The sequence below is a fragment of the Sinohyriopsis cumingii genome, chromosome 5 (genome assembly GCF_028554795.1).
Source record: "Sinohyriopsis cumingii isolate HCF-2022 chromosome 5, ASM2855479v2, whole genome shotgun sequence".
Taxonomy (NCBI): Eukaryota; Metazoa; Mollusca; class Bivalvia; order Unionida; family Unionidae; genus Sinohyriopsis; species Sinohyriopsis cumingii.
Window position 1 is genome coordinate 83,106,602 of NC_142965.1, and position 24,443 is coordinate 83,131,044.

A 24,443-nucleotide genomic window follows, 5' to 3' on the forward strand; every position below is an offset into this window, starting at 1 on the left:
GTGTGTACCATGAAACCCTACAGTATAAAACGACTTAAATAGGTACACACCAACAAAAGTTGATTGATTCATTAATAATAGACACATTTTATTTAAAGCTAGTATGCAGTTTACAGAATAAGAAACATAATTAACTGAAGCTATTTTATCAGCTATAAACAATACACACATACAGTGCGACCTCGCTATAACGCACCCCGTGATAATGCAGATTCAGATATAATGCAGTTGTGGCATGGCTCCTGAAATTTTGTATATTCCTTTGCACATGAAATTTTTTTTTTTTTCAATGTACATGAAATAGTGTATAAAAATATATTATCATTTTGGGAAAGAGATCATGTATGAATTATAATACGATCGTGGCATGGTTCCTGAAATTTTAAATACATTTACATGTATTTTTCTCATACCTGGAAAAATATATTTTTTTTAAGGTACGAGAAGTAGTGTGTAAAATGTTTATTATCATTTGGGGGAAGAGTTTACGTATGAATTCGAATATAATACGATCGTGGCATGGCTTCTGAAATTTAAGTTTCACCAGGTTCTTGAAGTGTTATGCCAAAATAAACATTATTAGAAAAGTTACTTATTACTGATCCATGAGTAAAGCCGGTAAGTTGTCTTTGCGATTGTCTTCAGTTAATTCTGTATACAATCGTTCCTCAAACAATAGCCAACATGTGTTTTTTCTGTAACTGCATACACAACCAAGCAGCAGACAATGTGGTGGTTAATAAAAGATTCTCACAATTTAATAAACATAAAATAAAACCAAAGCTGCCAATATGTTTGCTGGGCTTATCGGTGTAGACCCAATCAGTTGGCCAGTAAATAATGTCCACTTTATTAGCTGGAAATTGAAAGAGTATGAAATTGTACATGCATTCAGTTTAAACATCTTTATAAAAGTATTTTTTACATGTTTCTTTCGATTTCACAAAATCTAAAGTAAAAGTTATATGCATGCTGAAAGCATGTGTTGTTTGTTAATTATTCTTGCTGTAGTCGTTCATATGAATAGGTGTACAAGTATTAATTATTGGGAATTTACAATGGATAAAGGTACACGTTAACGCATACGAGAAAATTTTTGCAGTATGAAATTTGTACAGACACCATTCATAGACCCTAGAACGTAATGAACCATACATGTGCTTCGTCTTTCTTAATCAAATTTTGCTGTTAATTTTTCCCATTGAATTCAGACACATAATGATCTGTGACAAAATTACTGAATAGTTTAAATATGTATGCAACTTTTGCAATGGAATTACATGTATTTTGGATTAACTGCATGTCACGATGGTACGATATCAGATGGTAAGTAAATGGTGTTAATACTCTGTTCATGCTATATATTCGACGTTGAATTTATACACAATGATCTGTGACAAAATTATTGAATATTTTAAATCTGTGTGCAATTTTTCAATGGAATTACATGCATTATGGATGAATTGCATGCCATGACGGCACAATAGTAAATGGTGTTGATACCCTATTCATGATAACATTAAACATGAATAAATGTATATGTGCCAATGTAAAATCCTGTAAAACCCCGCATTAATGTGACCCCGCTATTAACACAATCCAATTTTATGGACCCTAATTATCACGTTGTAGTGGGATCCACTGTACAACATTATGTACATGCATCCATGCATGCATCCATCCCTCCATCAATCCATCCATCCATCCATACATCCATACATACATACATACATACATATATTTATCTGTTTAATATGGCATTATTTCAGAGGATATCTTAATTTTTTCTAAAGTAAAAAATAATATTCTAAAAAGATGCATGTTGAAATAAGGCTATATTTAACGTAAAGTAATGTACCTTTTGTGACAAGGTCCATCGTATGGCTGAGAGTACAGGCTTCATACACCACAGTACAATATAAAATTATTCATGAAATCATATTTCATACTGTTCATAGCACCAGTTCTCTCCTCATTTCTTCAGTTATCTCTGATCTCATTCTTACTGATTCGGTCCTTTAATTATACTCAGATTTTTTTTTCTTTTGGCTTGTGATCAGCACTTGCTTGGCCAATGTAGAACATGGATGTTTTTATTTGCAAAAGTTTTTGTGTAGTTAGTCATGCAGTTATTATCCTGTTGCAAGATCTACTGTATATACATGTATGGTGAGACTGCAAACATTGTTGACCCTTATATGCCATGGCATAATGTGTTGGCAGATCTGGGTCTGTGTGGTTGGTTATACTCAATATTCCTAACAGATTGCATAGACCGAGATCTCATATCACGTTATGCAATGGCAGATCTGGGTTTATACATTTTGCAGTTGGTTCTGACTTATTTTGAGTTTATATGGTTGGTATTCTTATACAAAACTTGTGCTGTTAATGTCCATTTAGAATGTCTTCATGACTTTCTAAAATTGATACAGTGGTTTTTTAGTATCGTGTTCCAAATTTTGATGTTATTAAGATATGATCAAACAAAACTTTCATCAGTAAAGAAATTATATTCCCAGTTTTTATGCTGGTGCTCTATGTACCAATTAAAATTCTTTTTGTGTCTTATCAACATTGGTGATGATAAGCCAATCTTTTTTTCTTCTTCCAGATACGACTAAGATTTCATTGTCTCTGTAGAAACTACAGGCAATTTCCTGCTAAACTTCTCTTTTCTTAAGTTTTCTAAACTTTCTCACAAATTAGCTTCCTTCTCAAAGGCTAGTCAAGGAAGGTAACTAAAAAAAAATTAAGGCTGTTTGAGTTGCCTCCATGATGAGGGGAAATTTTGTCAGGCTGTCTAGTTTTTAGTGTTTCTTGCAAATAACCATATCAAATATGTTTTAATTTTTCAGTAGACACACGGAGACACATGCACACACACTAAGTGAACGTGTAAATTTCATTAATTCTTAAATTGAAATATGCAAAATGACTTTATCAATCAAATTGAATGTGTAAATTTCAGCCAGTTTGAAACTGAAATATACAAAACTGTCTTTATCAAATTAATTTAATGTGTAAATTTCAGCCAGTTCGAAACTGAAATATACAAATACTGACTTTATCAAATTAATTGAATGCGTAAATTTCAGCCAGTTCTAGACTGAAATTTACAAACATTGACTTTATTAGTCAAATTGAATGTGTAAATTTCAGCCAGTTCTAAACTGAAATATACAAAACTGACTTTATCAAGTTAATTGAATGTGTAAATTTGAGCCAGTTCAAAACAAATATACAAACACTGACTTTATCAAATAAATTGAATGTGTAAATTGCAGCCAGTTCTAAACTGAAATATACAAACATTGACTTTATCAAATTAATTGAATGTGTAAATTTGAGCCAGTTCTAAACTGAAATATACAAAACTGACTTTATCAAATTAATTAAATGTGTAAATTTGAGCCAGTTCAAAACTGAAATATACCAACACTGACTTTATCAAATTAATTGAATGTGTAAATTTCAGCCAGTTCTAAACTGAAATATACAAACATTGACTTTATCAAATTAATTGAATGTGTAAATTTCAGCCAGTTCAAAACTGAAATATACAAACATTGTCATTCAGATTATCTTTGGCCTAAATGCTCCAAAAAATTGGATGTCAGATGAGTTGTTTTGATATTCTTGAAGTTCACAAAAATTAATAGCTGTCACATTCACAGTTGTCAAGGAATGTTAATGAGTGTTGCGACTATTTCTCACCAAGTTAAACCTGATCAGCAATAGGCAAACAAAGCAGAACTGTCCAGTTATGAACAATGTTTTTAGGTACAATCAGTTTATGTAACAATCATGTTTAATGGTATTTCAATGCATGGACGTCATCTGATAAACATGGGTAGGTTGTACATCTGTTTTTATGCATGACTAATTTTCATTTCAGCACAAGTGTGATATGTACTGGCAAGAGGAGGGGGTGGAGACATATGGAACAGTGACTGTCAAACACATTAATACCATTCCCAGAGCCCATTACACTGTCAGGATATTCTCTTTAAAAAGCAGTAAAGTTAGAAAAGTAGGTATAACTTTATTAATTGTACTTCAGATACATGAAGGAATCAAATTTTTATTATCCCCTCACAAATGTTTGATGGGTATAAAGCATTTTGCCCATTAGTTCCTTGTTCATACACATTTTTATTTGTCGTGTTTGTTACCGCATTTGTGTTCATTCATTTGTTTGTTCATTCATTACACCCTGAATGTCACCTATAATCAAGCTTATCAGACTTGGTATGTAGATGCATCATAACATGAGTAACCCAGGTGCATGAAGATTAGGTCACTCTGACCTATTTTTCTCTCTCTTTAATGTCTTGTGAATTTTCAGTCATTCATTTATTGTGCCTTTAGTATCCTGGACACTGTTTTATCTACACTCTTCAAAATTGGTATGTGGATGTACCTCAGCTTGAGTAGTTCATCCATGTCAAAAGTCTGTATATTTCCACCTACTCACAATGTGCTCTTGATGGATTCATGCTATAGACTGAAGACCTCATTATAAATCCTGGTTTATTTTGCATACCACGTAGTTGTGTAGCTGCATATAGGATAAAACATTTAAATTCTTGTGTAAATTTAATCCAGGAACAAATCCCAAATGACTAAAAATTGACCTTGGAGTATTGTTAGAACCATATCTGTATAATTATGTCTTTTCATGCATACTCAGATTTTACTGCAGAAATTAACAGTGATTTCTCCAAAATGTTTCTACAGATGGGAATTCGCCCTCAGTCATTTTTGTAAGAAAGGGATTTTAAGTTTTAGTAGGGCAGGTGACAGGCAGTTATATATGTGTGTGTGTGTGTGTGTGTGTGTGTGTGTGTGTGTGTGTGTTGTACAAAGGTAGACATGCAGTTTTCACGTTCAATCTAATATTGATATTACATGCAGTTGTAATGCATACAACATTGTGATATTGTCCCTAAGTGTTATTTTTATTCATTAAAAATTTATTATATACAGTTTTGTTGAAAAAGTATATAAAATTGTCCCTAAGTTTTATTTTTATTCATTAAAAATTTATTATATACAATTTTGTTGAAAAAGTATATATATATATATACTTTTTCAACAAAATTGTATATAAGAAATTTTTAATGAATAAAAATAAAACTTAGGGACAATATCACAATGTAGTATGCATTACAACTGCATGTAATATCAATATTAGATTGACTGTGAAAACTGCATGTCTACCTTTGTACAACCTCACCAAATGCTGTTGTTAAATTCTTTTAATAATAGATTATCAATGAAAGATCTCGACTCAGTTGAGAAAAGTTACTTTTTAAGCTCCTGGCTATGGTGTTTGATCTAGAGTTCAAGCGCTTATATGATCTGGTTGGGCTTTGATAATGTTATTGATTGTTATAGGATTCGTTACACTTATGATCAGTCATCTCCACACAATTATCATGAATTCGTTCACTTTCAAAGGGTGGTTCATTAAATAGAGCATTTTTCAAACTTTACCTTTGGTTGGCACTATATAGCCACTCTTATGCTGGGGTGCCATAAAATCCATGCATACATTCATTAATTGGCAGGGATTCATGCAGTCCTTTGTCCTGGAGAAAACGCCATGATATTGTTTTATCCCCTATATGTGTTACTTACAGTATCAAAATTGGCGAAGCATGTGTAGAAAGGCTAATTCCCAATAATAACAGGATTAGCATTTGATGTAATATGTGCATGTAGAGAAAATGTTTGATGACAGTTATGTTTTGAATGGGTTTTTTTTGTTACTACAAAGTAATATTCTAGATTTTCAAATGAGGACAGAATTATTGTTAAACGATGTGGCACAGATATTTGTCATGGAGGCATTTGTTTATATGCAAATAGATTAATCTACTTTTAAAGACCTAATAATGTTGTATAAGGGAGATTATGATGAGAAACTCATGATGCTGAAAACAGTCTACTTACTGGCTATTCCATTTGTAAGGTTCCAATCAAAATATATTGTAACATGACAACCAGTACTACTTCAAAGTGCTTATCACTGTTTCCTGTTTTGTATTAAGCATCTCAGTGACCAGTCTACTTCAAAGTGCTTATCACTGTTTCCTGTTTTGTATTAAGCATCTCAGTGACCAGTCTACTTCAAAGTGCTTATCACTGTTTCCTGTTTTGTATTAAGCATCTCAGTGACCAGTACTACTTCAAAGTGCTTATCACTGTTTCCTGTTTTGTATTAAGCATCTCAGTGACCAGTCTACTTCAAAGTGCTTATCACTGTTTCCTGTTTTGTATTAAGCATCTCAGTGACCAATAAAGAGCAAATCCTAATTCGTTTACACTGGAAAATGTCACAGTGGCACATTGTATGTATAAACAAGTTTAAATTTCATGCTGCAGAATGAATGCTGGTAATATCAAATATATTAAATGTGAATGTAATTCATTAATATGTGTAACATATAATAAGTATTATTGTTATACAGGTTGTTGTTGCTGAAATTTTCTCATGCAACTGGATTATAATTATTTTTCAGAAGTTGCAATCAGAGAGGATAGTGTACCAATATCACTATACAGAGTGGCCCGACCATGGCGTGCCAGACTTCACATTACCTGTTCTCAAGTTTGTGAAACAGTCAGCCAAAGTGAACCCCCCAGGGGCTGGCCCCATAGTGGTTCACTGCAGGTAGTTGGCCAACATTTTATATGAGTCTGATTGAGAGAGACATCTCTATATAACAATTCCATCAAATAATTTGTCATGTCTTTAAAGTAATATTCTAGCAAGTGATTGTAAGCAAACCAGTCAATTCCTTGATTGGAGACTTTTAAATTTTTAATGTACTTGTAATTTGTATCCAGATATGTAAGACTGTACTTAAATAATAGTTAATAAAACTTTTGTCTCATTTTAGGAAGCCATGGTAGCTCATTTGGCAGAGCATTAGATTTGTAATTGAAGGTTCATTGGTTTGATACCATCCAGGAGACCTTGAGCCTCAATGTAAACGTCAGAAAGGCACTTGGATACCATTTTTCAGCCTGATTTAGCTAACATTGTGTTGAATGGACTGTTTAAAATAAACCAAATTGTTTAGAAATAATGGCTGTTTAGATTAAAAACCATACTATCTCATTTTATTTTCCACTTCTGAAAAAGGTATAAAAATATGGAATGAACCTGTCACAATTTGTACCATGTATAATATGCAAGCAAGTTATAGCAAAAAGTTTACTACTTGATTATCAGAGCAGAGAAACCATGCATAACATTTTGGCAATCTTTCGAATTTAAACTAAATTTTCAAAATTACTTTATGAAACAATTACATGATGCAGTGTTGGTGTTCATTCATTTTCATGTCTTGATTCATTTAAGATTGAAGGATAAAATATGGTGTACTTCTAATCCTCATCATGTCTTGATTCATTTAAGAATGAGAGATGAAACATGGTGTGCTTCTGTACCTCATCATGTCTTGATTCATTTAAGAATGAGAGATGAAACATGGTGTGCTTCTGTACCTCATCATGTCTTGATTCATTTAAGAATGAGAGATGAAACATGGTGTGCTTCTGTACCTCACCATGTCTTGATTCATTTAATATTGAAGGATAAAACATGGTGTGGTTCTGTACCTCTTCATGTCTTGTTTCATTTAAGAATGAGAGATGAAACATGGTGTGGTTCTGTACCTCATCATGTCTTGATTCATTTAAGAATGAGAGATGAAACATTGTGTGCTTCTGTACCTCATCATGTCTTGATTCATTTAAGATTGAAGGATAAAACATGGTGTGCTTCTGTACCTCATCATGTCTCGATTCATTTAAGATTGAGGCATGAAATATGGTGTACTTCATCATTAACAGTTGTGTCACACAGCATGTTGGGGGTCCTATCTTTAAGGTCACGGTCATAGATCAATATTTTCATTTTTCCATCACATTTTTCCTGCAACCCTATAATTTTAGAGCTGAGATTCAGGAATATATTTGGTATAGTTGTATTTTATCACAAGAAGTTGTGTCACATACCAAGATTCAGGAATGAATTTGGTATACTTGTATTTTATCACAAGAAGTTGTGTCACATACCACATTGAGGTTCTGTCCTCAGAATCATGAGTAAATAGTTTTCCCTTCTGCTCAACAACATGTAATCTGGTTTTAAAAATGGAGGAAGTTTGGTAAACTTGTGTTATACTTCTATAAAATGTATTGCATTCCACATCTGGAGTCCTGTTTTCAGGATCAAGGTCATAGGTTTATGGCATATGATTCTTGAAGATTGAAACATGATCTGTTTCTGCTTTATATCTTCAGAGTGTTTTGAGGTTCAGGAATGAACTTTGGTGCACTTACATTTATCTATTTGATGTCAACTCGATCTCATTTATCATGATCAGGATTTTTATTTTCAAGGTCAGTCAGTGATATTTTTTTCTCACTCCCTTTTAACACTTTTGATCGAATACACATTGAGATGTTGCCATGGAGTTTTGTTACCCATTCTGTTCAGTACCTCTACAGCTCTGCTTCAAAGGTCTCAAATTTCATCATTGTATACTTTAGGTGAGCTCATGGTAGGCAGATGATAAAACTTTACTAAATTTTCTTGTTTTGCAGTGCTGGTGTGGGCCGCACAGGGACCTACATTTTAATTGACAGTATGATTCAACAGATAAAGGATGTGGGAACCGTTAATATTCCCAACTTCCTGCTTCATATCCGCAAACAGAGAAACTTCCTGGTTCAAACTGAGGTAAGCAAATGATTCAGAAGACAAACAATTTCAAGATAAAAATCATGCATTGCTTCAGTTCCTGCTGACAGAATGGTCATCATTCTTCCAAAGTATGGTGCCATGGGTGATTGAGTGGTCTTGTGCACTTTACTAACCACTGATATCTCACCTCTATGGGGTTTCAAGTCTTGGACTTGGCTAACATGGGTATGTGAGAAAGGTTGCCAGTAGCTTCCTGTGGGACTGATTCTACATGGGTTTTTCCTCCACCAGATGTACTGACTGCTATGTATAGCCTATCATGTGCTGAAAAATTGTGTTAAACCTATTACCACAACATTTTCCATAGTCATCTCCAATACTAAGACAGTTTTCTTTTTTCATGCCTTGACCATTAGAGGGCATTAGTCTTGTCCATCAATCCTGAAAATATACACTCAAAAGAAGGTAATTATTTAAATCTGCATTTTATTTGCATTTAATTTGTGATTCATTTGTATTATATTCACTTTTCATTTCATCTTTTATCTCTTTATTTTTAGCTCCACAGAAGAGTCTTGAAATGGCCTATTGTCCAGCATCCAACATCTGTCTGTCCTTTATCACGTGTTATTGTTGCTTTTCCTAAAACTACTTGGAGGATTAACATAAAACTTTACACATACATTCATCATAAGGACTAGTTAGTCCTAAATTAAATGGTGATGCTTAGATACCCAATATGGCACCCTCTGCAGCCGTTATGAAAATCTTGTCACTACTAAATGTATGGCCATATAGGCATAGGATTTTTCACTGAAAGACTTTTTATCCAGTTGGTGCTAAGTGAAAATGGTTCTCATTTGACATCTAGTGTAGCTGCCACAACATCAATCCTGAGAATCTTGTTATCACTGCTCTTGAACAGGAAGTGAAATTGACATGTGGTTTTCACCAAAAGTTTTTTATGGTGTTTAGTTGGTGCTAAATGAAAAAAGTTTCTCACCGGTGTCCAGTATGACTGCCACAAAGGCCATCTTGAAAATTTTGTTCTTCTGAATGGATGGTCATAGCAACATAAGGTTTTCACTGAAAAACTGAATTTGATGGAGTTATATTGAAAATCTTGTTATAGGTACCCCATGAATGGAAAGTCATGGCAGCATGTGGTTTTCAGTAAAAGAGTTGTGATGTCTAGTTATTCCTAGATGAAAGTGGTGCCACTCATACGTTCAATATGGCCACCACAGTGGCCATCATGAAATTATTTTTGCCTCCATGTGATTTGTTATTCAGATGCGTGATATTAAACTATTGAAAATCATATTTCTCTGACAATGATTATATCTTTGCAGATTCCAGTGTATCTTTCAGACTTTTATCAATTTTTTTGACATTGGCAGAATGTCCTAATTTTGAATTGTTGACTTCTTAAATCTTGTAACTTAAAATCATTGTTGTTAAAGCAACCAGCTGAACTGTAAACACCAGTTTATACACTGTAGTCACAGGATGTTTACAACACTTATAAACCAAACACAAGGATAAATACTCACCTTGTTGGCACCCTCATTTGCATATGAAAGGCTGCCACATTATAGCATCAAGCATTGAAGCTTTTGCAAATCTCTGCTATATCTAAAATGATTTGCCATCTGTCTTTCAGTTTATTGAAAAAAGAATTTGGGAAGCATTTAAAATCCTGCTGGGGCCCCAAGAGGCCGAGTGGTCTAAAGCGCTCTCCATTACGGATCACTGCCATCTCACCTCTGTCTGCGTGAGTTCGAGTCTCACATTCGGCTAATGTGGTATGTGAGAAAGCTTGCCAGTAGCTTCTCGTGGGTCGGTGGTTCTTTCCGGGGTTTTTCCGGGTTCTTCCTCTACCATTAATACTGGCCACCATGTATAGCCTATCGTGTGCTGAAAAGTGGCATTAAACCCTACAACAACAACAACAAAATCCTGCTACAGTACACTTCATTACAACATGAATTCTGATACATCATGGTCACATCATAGTACCAGATATTTGGTCTAAAATGTCTTGTATTCCTTGGCATAACACAAAACATCAGCCAAGCTGACAAACAGGTAAAAAATAGTATAGTTATTTTCAGAAACCTGTTGCTTGCAGATTATAATTAATGTTCTTGTGTAGCAATAATTATTTTCATTATGTATTGAGGATATCTTAATCCTGATTGTAATAAAAGTCATTCTTGTTATACCACATCTTGGTGTGTACTACAGTTATGACCCAAACTATCATAGATACTGGATTTCAGAGAACTGCCAGATTGCAATTATTTAATTTTGTATTGAATTCTGTAATGAGACACAATTCCTTTTACACCAGTTTAGATGGAGTTTTTTGAAACGGTGGAATATTATTGCTGATCTCCTGCAGTACATACAGTGGATTTTTTAAAATCTTAATTTACCCCACTGGTGGTGGAGCCATGGGATGTTTGGAAATTTTATTCTTATATATATTATGGAGTTGAGGGAGTTAAAGATTTTGCTATACACTTCTCATGTTTTTTTTATTGCTCTCTTTTAGGAGCAGTACATGCTGGTTCATGATGCTCTGGTGGAATATGTGCTAACCCAAGGGGAAACTGAAGTACGAGACCAGGACATAAGTAAATATGTTGCTAACCTCACCAAAGTCCCAGAGGGGGAAAAAGAGTCGCTTCTAGACAAGCAGTTCAGGGTAAATGTTATGTTTTAGTTTTACTGGTCTTAGACCATGGTGGCCATCTTGAAAATTGTATTACACCTCAATGGATGGTGATATTGCAATACATGTAGTTTCCACTATTAGGAATCCTATGATGTCTGGTTGGTCACAAATGAAAATGGTAATTAATGTCATGGTCATCTTTGAACTCTAAGAACAAACAATACAACAAGAAATGGTGACAATATGATGTCCAGTATGGCGATCATGTTGGCCATTTTGATGATCAACTTGTCCTGAATGGAAAGTCATGTCAGTGTGGGTTTTCTTTAAAAGATTTTTTATTATCTTTAGTTGATGCAAAGTAAAATTATGCCCCTCAGACATTCAATATGGTTCTTGTTATCTCTGTTTCTCCAGAACAGATGGTCATATTGACCTGATGTGTTCATTGAAAGACTTGCTGAGATCTGAAAATTGTTCTTGTATAGCCACCATCGTGGTCATCATAAAAATCTTCCCACTACTCATCATGAAGAGACGGTCTTATTGATATGGGGTTTTTATTAAAAGACTTTATGTGATATGATGTCGTAAATTAAATTGGGACCAATTTTACATGCATTGATACCAGGATAAAAAGATGTAGTTGTTGCTACTAAGTCTGAACAAATGGTTATATTGATATAGGGTATTCACTATGGCATCTATCTAGAAAATCTTAAAGCTGACTCTCCGAAATGGATATTCATCATGGTAAAATGTTTTCACTATGGTAACCATCTTGAGAGTAGCTGAATGGATAGTTAGTATGGTATAGAGTATTCACTATGGTGGCCATCATGAAAATCCAATAGCTGACACACCTGACATGATAGACATCATGATATAGGGTATTCACTATGGTGGCCATCATGAAAATCCAATAGCTGACACACCTGACATGATAGACATCATGATATAGGGTATTCACTATGGTGGCCATCATCAAAATCTAATAGCTGACACTCCTGACATGATAGACATCATGCTATAGGGTTTCTGCAGAAGGACTTGTCATGTTATCTGGTTGGTCCTAAATGAAAATGGTGCTAATAAGACAGGTATCTTGTGAACATGTTAACTGTTAACTTGGAAATAAGAAAACAGTTTTGTTACCAGATTTGGTTTGCTGGAGTTTCTCAAGAATGTAGAGAGATTTTCTATACTCAACAGTTATCAAGAAAAAATGGACTTGCCTATTACTTCTGGAAATTGTTTTTGACCAACAGAGCACCAGTACCTTTAGGGGATACTTGTCTTCATAAAGTTTGCTTACCCAGCAACACAATCTATTTACGTATAATGCCCCTTATTTTTGAATACCCTTATTTTTAAATACCCATATTTTTAAAAAGCCAGTTGTGAATTTAAGTACGTTTCTCAAGGTACAAGTTTGGATATACCAAACTTCAGTGACATTTAAAATGTTAAAATATGATGGTTGTTTAGGTGTAATATATTTATTTTTTGTTCTTGATGGTATAAATAAATGTGTAAATGATTACTAACCCCTGATTTGGTTCATAGTTTGTTATTGTTGTTTTTGTGTATATTATTATTAATCTTGATGTCATGAAGTAAATCCCACTATAACATAACGACTGGAGTTCACAGGGTGTCATTGAACATAAAGAACATATGGTGCAGTATTGAGACAAGTCAGGTAACTAAAGCAAATGTTATGTGTGTATTATCTAGGCTGTACAAGACAAGGCATAGGTGTGAGTGCAAAACTATGGGGTTTAATAACACAGTTGTAAAATGCTTACCATGCAAGATCATCTCATTAATATGTGTGGATCTTGTTCATTAACAAACTGATCTCATTAATATGTGTGGATCTTGTTCATTAACAAACTCATCTCATTAATATGTGTGGATCTTGTTCATTAACAAACTCATCCAAGATCTTAATTATATAAGCCTATATTCAAATTGATGCATATTAAATGACATATATTAAAAGCATGGTGATTGCATAATCAATATTTAATTTTTTGTAGAAAACCAGACATTGGTATGAGTTTAAATAAATTGGCTTGGAATTTCAGGTCTGCATTGAGAGCAACATGTTATACAAACAACTTTTTCTTGCTTTAGATTGTGACAGAGTACAAATCCCTGAAAGGGGATTGTAGCCATGCTGAAAAAGAAGCAAACAAGCTTAAAGTCAGATGTGCAGACATTGTTCCAGTTGATTTAAAACGAGTCACATTACCAATGCAGCCAGGAAAAGAGGGCTCAGACTTTATCAATGCGACTTACCTTCAGGTCAGAAATACTTATTAGTTTTCTTGCTTCAGCAGTTAGTGAGAATGATTTCTCATCCATAATGAGGACTAGGTTTCTGAACCATAGTGAGACAAGGGTTTTTCATTCAAAACAAGATTTACTTTTCTTGTCATTTTGATGGTCTCAGTCTGTTTTATATAAGGATGGATAAGTAGGGAAATTTGGCAGCGTACAAGATCAAATGAAAAAATGGAACAGATGTCACAGCTATAGAGTATTTGTAGGCAAATTTTATTTCTTTTTTCAGTTTTGTTAGATACAACCACCATTCATGATGTCATCACATCAATGGTATTTGTTCAGGTTTGTCTCAAGCAAGAGAATGTAATAGCTTGTAAGGAGTGACAAATTATATGTCATATGTTATGAACCTGGATTATCATGTGAAGAAGGGGGAAATTTATTAGCAGCTTCATCATGATCATTTTTCAAATCCATTCATATATATTCACCTTTTATTTCATTTTCATTTATTGTTCATTGTGCATTCTGTGGCTTGATTTTGCACTTTCCATTTTCTTAAAAATGCCTTCATTTTATTTGTATTCATACTGCATTCCATTTGCATTTATTCATTACTTGCTCTGCAGTTTGTCTCTTGGAGGGATTCACTGTGTCCATGTTTATGGCATTGTATCCACTCTCTTTTACCAAATACAGTAGAACCTGTCTTGAAAGACCACCCCTTTTACCAAAAAATAATGGTCTCTCAAGACAGGTGGTCTCTCATAACAGGTCATAACTTTATATCATCAATAAATCTGTGCATGGAGATCCTGGTCTCTCAGAACAGGTGGTCTCTCATAGCACTGGTCTCTCAAGACAGGTTATAGTATATAGTTATGTATAGTTTGTATTACCTAATAATAGTAACAAACTGTATGGTCATACTAAAATTAGTATAAAAGTACAGATCTACATGCCTGAAAGGTCGTTTTTTTTATATGAAAACTAACTATATGGATTTCATCATTTTAGGGATACAATAAATCCAACGAGTTCATCGTTACCCAGCATCCTGTAGAATCGACAATTATAGACTTCTGGAGGATGGTTTGGGACCAAAACAGCTCTGTCATTGTCCTCTTGTCAAAGCTGGATGGTGAGGTAAGTCAGTCGTGAGATTTTCTGGATTAATCAGACCTGCATTTGATTCAGTGAAGTGCAGCTGCAGCACACAAGTATCCTACATTCTAGTCAAATGCTGTGACAATGGCAAGCACACCACTTGCATCGCCTAATGGGTCAAGAATGTGCTGGCACTACGGCACTTGCGTCAGTTAATAGGTTAAGACAATGCTCACCAAAAGAACCAGGAGAAAAGTAGCTTGATATGTTGAAGGAGTTCTAATACTTGTGATGTCTTTCATATTTCCTCAAATTTAATTATAATTTATATAATTTACTTTATTTTGTACAGTACAAAATATGCTAAATATACTCTTTTATAAGTTGATTCCAGTGGCAGACAACATAGACCCTGATCTGCCATAACATAATACATCACTGTGTCCGGGTCTTTGTTGTTTTTCTGATTACTAATAACAAAGAGCATATACCCAAAATGAGTAGTTCATTTTGTGACAGCCAGTCTGGGTCTATGCAGTTGCACTTGACTTATAAGCAAGTGTATAAGGTATAAGAATTTTATACATAAACAGAATTACATATGTGTTTTATTCTGAGTGGGCGGAAAAATTAAGTTTGTTATGGCTTAGCAGTGTTAAGGCCATCAGGCAGAGACATATGTTCCTGCACCGTATCAAATGTGTTTATTCCCCCCCCCCCCCGACTTGGATATAAACATTTATGTGGTTTTGAATTTATCATATATCCCCTTTTTATTTAGACATTCTTTTAAAACAAATTTAATGTATACTTCTAGAAAAATGAATTTCTGATTTGCCATTTTATGAAAGCTATTGTACAGTTTTCAGCATGTTCATTTACGTAGCTGGCTTAGATATTTAATTTGCATGATTAGTCTGTCTGCATTGCAGATATGTATTTAATCATTAGCTTTGAATTTTAAAATGTGTTGTATGGGGCATATGAATGGATTTAATCAGCAGTCTCAGGCAAGTGGATTTTTTCCTTACTTCTGAAATGAAACATCTGTTTTGGACCAGTAAGTGGCTCGTTTTCTTACACTCCACTTACTGGATAGACACTCTACTTACAAACAACTTTCGGGGGCCCCGAGTGGTCTAAAGCGCTCTCTGTTACGGATCACTGCCATCTCACCTCTGTCTACGTGGGTTCGAGTCTCAGATTTGGCCAATGTGGGTATGTGAGAAAGCTTGCCAGTAGCTTCTCGTGGGTCGGTGGTTCTTCTTGGGGGTTTCCCGGGTTCTTCCTCCACCATTATTACTGGCTGCCATGTATAGCCTACCGTGTGCTGAAAAATGGCGTTAAACCCTACAACAACAACAACAAGCAAATTTCAGGGCAAATTTTACAGACTAACAGTAATTGAATACATTAAAGTTTATACAGAAAGCTCATTAATTTACAGTACATTCAAACTCTTTGCTTTTATGTTTTTAATTCAAGAAATTATTGTTGCCTTGAATTTTAGAGTGATAATTAAACATATTTTTAAGAAATCGATTCTGTCTTGTTCTACATACAGACTAGATTTTTAATATTCATTTGGATATATTTTTAAGAAGAAATGTCTCAATAATATTGCTGTATTGTTTTCTTCTCTTTATTTTCTGCTTGAAAAGTTTAAAGAATTTCAAATGTAGTTAGGATACAGTTTTGTCCATGTGCCTCAATGCCGAAAAAGTCTCAACTACTAACAAGATGTGATTCTTCTAAATTTTCATCAAAATCAAAACAACTACTGATCTTTCTGATACTTCTTCCTTTATGTTTTGCAGATGTTTGTCAGTTTTATCCTCAGATTTACTAGAAAAATATTATTCCTTTGTAGTTTTTGTAGAAATTATAGAAACTTGCTAATTAAAAAAATATAATTCTGCAGACCATATTTTTGAGGCAGAAATGCATTTTAGATAAGTTCTGGTATTTTAGATTATTGACATCGTGGAACATCTCTTGGGAGATAAACATGGGGTAAAGTGTTCTCCAGATGTGGGGCATTTCTAACCATGCCTTGAATTACGACATAACTCCCTGAGTCTTACAAATTTCAGTACAAGACTGCAGTGGCAAAGTACTCTTTGCTCTCTATCTCAATCTCTGTCTCTCTCTCTCTCAACTTTGCACACCAGCTTCATCTGACAAATAATTGTCAAACATCCTGTCCAAATTATTGTTGGTCAACTCAACTATAATTTCTATGCCTAGATACTGTGAAATGTACATAAACTGCTTGTTGCTACTCACAGTACTTTCCCATTATTCCAAGTGGCAAAAGCAGACGTTTTCACCCAATGACTGGATTTCTTAAAATTTCAAACATTACATTTTATAAAATTTAAAATGTATAGCTATAAATCATTCCTGATATTTTATAAGTGGACTATTACTATTTCAAGTTGTATAAGTAGTTACAGGTGGATGTAGGGGGTACCACATTTAGGGGACTCTTCAAGGTCGAGGTTAATTCATGCTATTTTAATGTTTCCATCGTACTTTTCCACTTTATAGCTATGAAACCATTCGAAGAATGTAACTTTATATAGTTTTATATAGAGTTTTTGTCACATCTTAAAGGGTACCACTTCAAGGTCATGGTGAAGGTCATGCCTTAAAGTTGTACTTTTTTAAACACATTCTCATCTGTCCAGTAACTTCAAACCATTTGAGTCAGTATTGAAACTTTGTACATGTAAAAATCATTGCTTTACTGTTTATTTCCATGCACATTTATTTTCAAGGTCAAGTACAACTTCACAAATCAATTTTACAAATTTTGTTTTTAAATTCCCTCTATACATACATTTAAATGTGACTTTGACATTCAGATTAGACATTTTTCAGTCATTTTCATATGATTTTTTGACTACATATTTTTGTTTGTCATTTTAACATGTTAAGTGGGGAACAGTAAATCACTGAATTTTGCTTGACAAGGAATAATACTGGGGGAAGGGGCATTCAAGCAATATCTTTATGCTGCTAAGGGCCACATCGGTGACTGACATTTCTCAGGAGTATAGCTCTGAGTAGTTCTTCACCCATCTGGCCATCTGTTGCTCATGGTCAGTGATCTTCTCTCCCATCAGAAATTTCAGGGGGCAATACTATTCACTGTAGGGCCTAGAGCCTTCTTGATGCCACTGTACATACCTTGGATGTTTCTGGACTCGGCACTGCGCTGGATTCCTTCACACAGTTGTTGCCAGTACTTGAGGTTTCCTGGAGGGCAGCTATGCTGATATTTAGTCCGGTGAGTTCTCAATTGATGAAGGCTGTCTTCCTGGTGTCATCCACCTCCCTGAGGTCATCAGAGATGCCTGTGCACATGGTGCACACGTTCCAGCTTGCGAATCGAAGAGCTGGAGTCTTCTTTATTGGTTTCTTGTTTCTTTTGTCTGTAGAATTACCGTCTGTTTGTCGTGCTGAGCAACACACTGAGCTCCAGACACCCACTGGAGCAGGCAGATGATGGCGGGTCAACACCTTACTGACCCGGGGCTGCCTGGCTTGAGGCGGGTGGTAGTCCGCCAGTGGGACACTCCCTCCCACCGTTGAAGCTGACCCATAGTGCTCCTTCCCTACACCAGTTGGGTGGGACTTTTAACACGTTAACTTCCAGCTTCTGTGTTGTTTCCTCACTCAGTAGCAAGACTGGAGTGACCTCTCCAGGTCGCAAGCTTGGGCATGGAGTATTGTAATCCTGGGCTGCCCAGACGTCAGGATCCCCCTCTCATCCTTGCTGGTGGGGTCCAAAGGAATGCAGAACATGACATTTGGCACCAGTTCGATTGCAGGAGCTGCTGGAAGGAAGTCGTAGTTGACACTCAGCCGCTTTAGGGGCTCCACTTCGATTTTCTGTCTGGGTTTACTCCCGTAGCCATTCCTTCTCCCAAAGATATCCACAAGGTAGCGGAGCCATCAGCCAATAGCTGGGACTTGGTGGGTTTGGAATCAGAGTTTCCTCCCCCCAGATGAATGGCCTGACAAGGCTAACGAGCTCCATCTGCCTGGGTTTGGAGTCAAAGTTTTATTTCTCTTAGACTGGCTGCCTGCCAAGGCTAACGAGCCCAATCTGCCCACCCAGTTATACCACTGGGCACTCAGTCTTGCCACACAGCAGGCTCTGTGTAAACAGGGGGCCCCGTGTGAAGGTGCTGCTGTGGACACAATAGTGTAGGAGAGACCATATGTGAGTAACCTCCTGCCCAGCAGAGTCAGACTCTGGTCCCGTGGTGATCACTACACCTGGAAAGGAGAGGCTGTGAGAGATGCTTCACTTTCCTTTGGCAAGCGAGACGTCAGGCCCAGGCCTCACCCCCACCCCATATCAGCAGTAGCTCTAGTGAAATATTGAGATAGTAAGCTAGATAGAACTGTGAATGAAAGTCCAGTTCATATAATTATTATATTTAGGTCAGTAATTTAGAAAACAATTAGATTTTAAACTGGTTATATGACAATTTTATAAGTTATTGCTTCATTTCTAATCTTGTATATTTTTCCCCTAGAAATATCCACAGTTTTGGCCAGATGAAAACAATACCATTGATGTGGACACAGGCAATTTCAAATTAACATACAGGGAAGTGGATGAGAGGAAAAAGTATTCTATCAGAGATTTTCTTTTAGAGTCCACACAGGTAATACATTACTGACGTTTTATCTAAGACTAATTTTGATACGCCCATCATAAATGTGCATATTATATTATGATATTGAATGTCAGTCCATACATCTGTCCATGTGTTAACATTTGTTTGTCTGGCCCTAAATGTTGTAATGGTTGGAGAGATTTTCTTTAAATTTTGCACAAATATAGATCATGAATTGTCGGTGTAAGAGGTACCAAGGTAAATGTCATAGCAAGGAAAATTGTTTTTCTGCGATTTTATTCTTTTCTGAAGTGTAACTTTTGACCTACTGAAGATATTTTGTTTGAATTTTAGCCAGTTATACATCATGTACAGACACTGTCACATACCATAGCCATGCCCTGTGACTCACGGTCAAAGTACTGGTAACCTTGACCAAAGTACATCTTTTGAATGAATGAAGATATTTTAATGTAACTTCAAAATGTTTTATATTAGGCCAGTGCATACTATTATGACATTATGAACTAGTAAACATACCCCAAAACTTATTGTTATTCAGCAGCATCAGTAATCACTTGTGGTGCATTTGTCACTGCTGATTTTTTAAATTCCCAATCAGTGGGATTATCATAGTGCTGGCTATTCCATTGTAACCATTATTGGGAGACATTCTACAGGGAACATCCCATTACTGTGTCATTTAATTGCAGGGCCATTAGTAGTACGACATCAAAATTAAATTTAAAAAAAAATCGAAATATCATGCAATAAAGTCATAATTTTAATCAAGATTTTGATATGCCCAAGTTGTATTAAATCCACTAAATAATTATGATTTATAAGTATGATTTATAATTATGATTTATAAGTATGATTTATAATTATGATTTATAAGTATGATTTATAATTATGATTTATAAGTATGATTTATAATTATGATTTATAAGTATGATTTATAATTATGATTTATAAGTATGATTTATAATTATGATTTATAATTATGATTTATAATTATGATTTATAATTATGATTGATGATATTCTTATGTTACGTTACAAAGAATATTTATAGTTAATCCCAGCCCCTGTAAACTTGTATTGTATATCCCATGTCAAGAAAACACCTATTTCTAAATTTGAGGGGATGATTCATTAGCTTGCCTTTCTATTACTGATCTAAGAACCCACAATGAAATGAAACTCACAAGTTTAGCAGTGTACCCTTAATGGGTTCTACACAAGTTAGATAACAATTTTTAGCATATAGCATCAGTTATATCTACTTTTATTGTTTAATTTGTGTAGCAGACAGTTTGTAGGTATTATCCTCAGTATGAGTTCATAATTGAAAAGTTCAAAAATAGAATTGGAACTGGGTGTGGTATGAATGGGATATGATCTCTTCAATTTTTACATGTAAAGGAAATCTCCGATTTTGTTTTCCCTGTAATATTCACGGCTTTGTCAACTTCCTGACATTATGTTTACATCCCTGTTATTCAGATGGAATGCATGGGGACATCACTGAACAGGTAGCTTTCATGCTTATTTTGTTTTGCATTATTTTGTTTTTTATATCTTAAAAATTTACACTTACATGTAACCATTAGAAATTATTTTACATGGTCAATATCTTGGACTATTTTACTAGTCATAAAAAGAGGTACCATATATACTTGCTTATAAGTCAAGTCCAACTTAAGAACTGATCAAACCCAGATCTGCCATGCAAGGGCAGACCTAGGCATCTGCAGTTTGTTAGAAGCAGTTAGTAGTATAAACAACTTATACCCTGATCTGATGGTACATTATGTGATGGCAGATCGGGGTCTGTGTTGCTTGCAGTTTAACTTGTAGACAAATATATATAGTAAATCCTGCTTTGTCACATACAGTGTCCCAGTATTGTAAAATTATGTACATCGCATTATTAAGTGAGACTCCCAAGAATGCATGATGGAAAGTCCCAAAACAATAGGTGGTTTTTTTTAACTCATAAGACATGTTGAGATTGACATGCGTACTTGTTAAGGCATGTGCGGTTCTTCTGTAATTAGTAGTAAAAGAAACATCAATAGTATGGTTATGATTTTCAGGATGACTATGTCTTGATGACAAGAATTGTAACCCCACATGCCTGGCCGGAGACTGGTTCTCCATTACACTCAGTGTTTGACCTGATAGAGACAGTCCAAGATCTTCATAAACAGAACAACATGGGACCAGTCATTGTTGTGGATAGGTAGGCGAGATTCTGCAGTATAATCCTCTTAAAGTTTATATTACAGCACAATGAAATCTCCCTTACCATACATCTGTATCAATAAAATCTTCTCATAACAGACAACAGTTCAGGGTCTCTTTTATGGGTGATCATTTATGAAATGTTGAAAGACTTACCTTTGTTTAAAAATGTATATTTTTGGAAAGAATAATGTTTTAAAATGTCCATAATCACTTGATACCTTGATATACATTTTCTTCTTCCCTTATTTATGTCCAAGTAAGGGTTATTACACAGAAAATTATGGGAAAAAAGCACCCATCACAAATTGTAAAGTAATAGTGGAATGAGTTTTGTAATAATTCGTCAAATTTAAACTGGTTGGAAATCATAGATTCCTTAACAGATATGCCAAGAAAAGGGTATGATGTGAATGAAATATTTCAGTATGACAGTTATTGAGATCACATTGTTCTGTCATTACAAAAAGCCTGTTTGGCCAATTACATCAGGATCTAAATTGCTAAAGATTTCACAAGGTCTTGTATACTTTTCATTGACCTTATGACTTTCTTTAACTTGACTGTTATTAAAGTTTAGTATAAAAAATTGCCCATTATTATTTAATAAGAGAAAGAAGTTGCAGCTACATGAGTTTTATATCCAGACCTGAGAGTGTAATGAGTCACGTAGGTAGAAAGTGACACATCGATTTTGAAACTACAGGAATCGTTGATTTTACAGCAGTGGACTACCTTAATTATCATTTTCAACCTCAATATAAAGACAGCTGTTTATAAAGGACATATTTTATTTGATCCCTCGAATGTTGTTGTAGATTGCAAGTCATGACATGGAAACCGTCTAATTAAGCATTGCATATCGTAAATGTATTATCCCAACAACGATGGCTGAGTGGACTTCAGAGTGAACTGATCTCATTTTTTCAGTGGATGGATTTGTTAGTTTGGGACCAGTGATCAAGCTAGGTCAGAAAATTAGGAAGAAGTCACATCTCTGTTATATGTCTATCAGGGTCTGTCTTGTGTCTATCAGGGTCTGTCTTGTATCTAACAGGGTCTGTCTTGTGTCTATTAGGGTAACAGGGAGAGTTTTGCCATCAAAGGGTGATTCTGTTTGCCTTCTTCTCCACCCTTTGCTAACACATTAAAAAGAAATAATTACCTTTTGCGGTTACATAATTGAAAGGACTTTTTCACATAGCCTGTCTATTTATGATAAATTGGAGCAATTCTCCACTTTATTGAAGCCTTGGATATGTTTTCCAGTTAAAGTCAGGCAGTTCCAAGCTGGATCATGGAAGAAAAATAAAAGTAACATTTATCTCCATTTCAGGTTTGGTGGTGAAGAGGCAGGTCTGTTCTGCCAACTGACATGTCTGTCTGATCAGGTGACACATGACCACAGTGCTGATATCTATCAAGTAACCAAGCTCCACCATCTCAAGAGGCCAGGGGTCATTGGATCAAAGGTCAGTCAAAATTTGCAATCACATAGCTGAAAACCAGTTAAAACGATTTCTTATCTGTGCGGACTACATTTAGTTCCCTATTTCCTGGTCATTTTATATGAGGTATTGTCTATACCAGTGCCTTAAATCACAATGATAAAAAGAACAAGCACCCACCCACCTACCTACCCCTTTGATATCTGATCAAAATTTACAACACCCAGATTAACATTGCCCATTAGAAACTAAAACAATGTTTCAGAAAGACCTTCCTGCACTCCAGTACACACCCCTTTTTGCCAGAGAAAGCATATGGCAGGCTTTACAAGCCAAACTTACTGCACTTTGCTTCAGCAGTGTTGCACTGGCCATTATTAAAGGCCAGGGTCATATGAAGTGCAAGGGATCTCACAAAAAAATGGACAAGAGTTTTCTTTTGAAAGATTAAAATGTGTAGAAAGCAAGAACAAGGCATAAACAACATGTACCACACACAAGCATAATGTTGGAGAAAAGGAATAGCCTGGTTTAAAGAACAACAACCAGCCTTTAAAAATAAAAAAGTAAGACCATGCCAAGTTCCTTAAATCACTGACATGACCCACTGGGACACTCTACCCTATAATACTGTATAAAGAGTCAACAACTCTTGGCTAGATAATTTGGGGCTTTGTATTCAGGTGCAGTGAAGAGGTTAATTAAAGAAAACTAAGAGTTATCTAAAAGTGAATGCTGATGACAGAAAGGATGAGAATTGGAATTATAAGGATTAAATGATCATGGTTGGGTATTTATCAGTGTGTAAATTTGTACCTACTTATTCTCAAAGTTAACATAAAAGTCCTTCATACTTTTTTTACTTTGTGAGTGTTTTGGTAAAATTTACTTATTAATAAATACCCAACCATGATCATTTAATCCTACATCATTGTTATGGAAGATCTTACTCTTCTTGGCACAAATTGCAATACTTTTTTGGATATACCTTAGACGGAGAATGAGATCTTATTGTCTTCTTAGATAGATCAGTAGTCATTGAATCTTTGTTTTTGAATCTTTCAGTTAGATTGGTGAATTTTTGGTTTTGAACCCTACAGTAGATGCTTCCTAATATGTCATTAGCAGATGATAGTCTGTCCATTTTACCTGGACGATGCGCAACCTGGCAGTTTCTCCTTTATGTGACCACAGGCAAGGCACCTTGCTCAGATTGCCTGATTACTAAATAACACACTTGTATTGCTGTGCTGCAAAACATCAGACATCAGGAGTAATGGAAACTGTGATTTGTAGAAACCATAAAATATCGTA

At 35.0% G+C, this 24,443-nt stretch overlaps 1 protein-coding gene across 2 annotated transcripts in view; it reads left to right on the forward strand.

Annotated features, from left to right (window-relative positions):
* Positions 1–24,443, forward strand: part of LOC149799636 (putative receptor-type tyrosine-protein phosphatase mosPTP-1) — a 143,552-nt gene that overhangs the window by 105,956 nt on the left and 13,153 nt on the right. For both annotated transcript variants that reach the window (XM_089958978.1, XM_089958979.1), the window contains 9 exons: positions 3,899–4,033; positions 6,528–6,679; positions 8,623–8,758; positions 11,280–11,432; positions 13,542–13,712; positions 14,712–14,840; positions 19,352–19,483; positions 21,534–21,679; positions 23,018–23,153. In XM_089958978.1, coding sequence (XP_089815104.1) covers positions 3,899–4,033; positions 6,528–6,679; positions 8,623–8,758; positions 11,280–11,432; positions 13,542–13,712; positions 14,712–14,840; positions 19,352–19,483; positions 21,534–21,679; positions 23,018–23,153 — 1,290 coding nt within the window. The remainder of the gene's footprint in view (positions 1–3,898; positions 4,034–6,527; positions 6,680–8,622; positions 8,759–11,279; positions 11,433–13,541; positions 13,713–14,711; positions 14,841–19,351; positions 19,484–21,533; positions 21,680–23,017; positions 23,154–24,443) is intronic.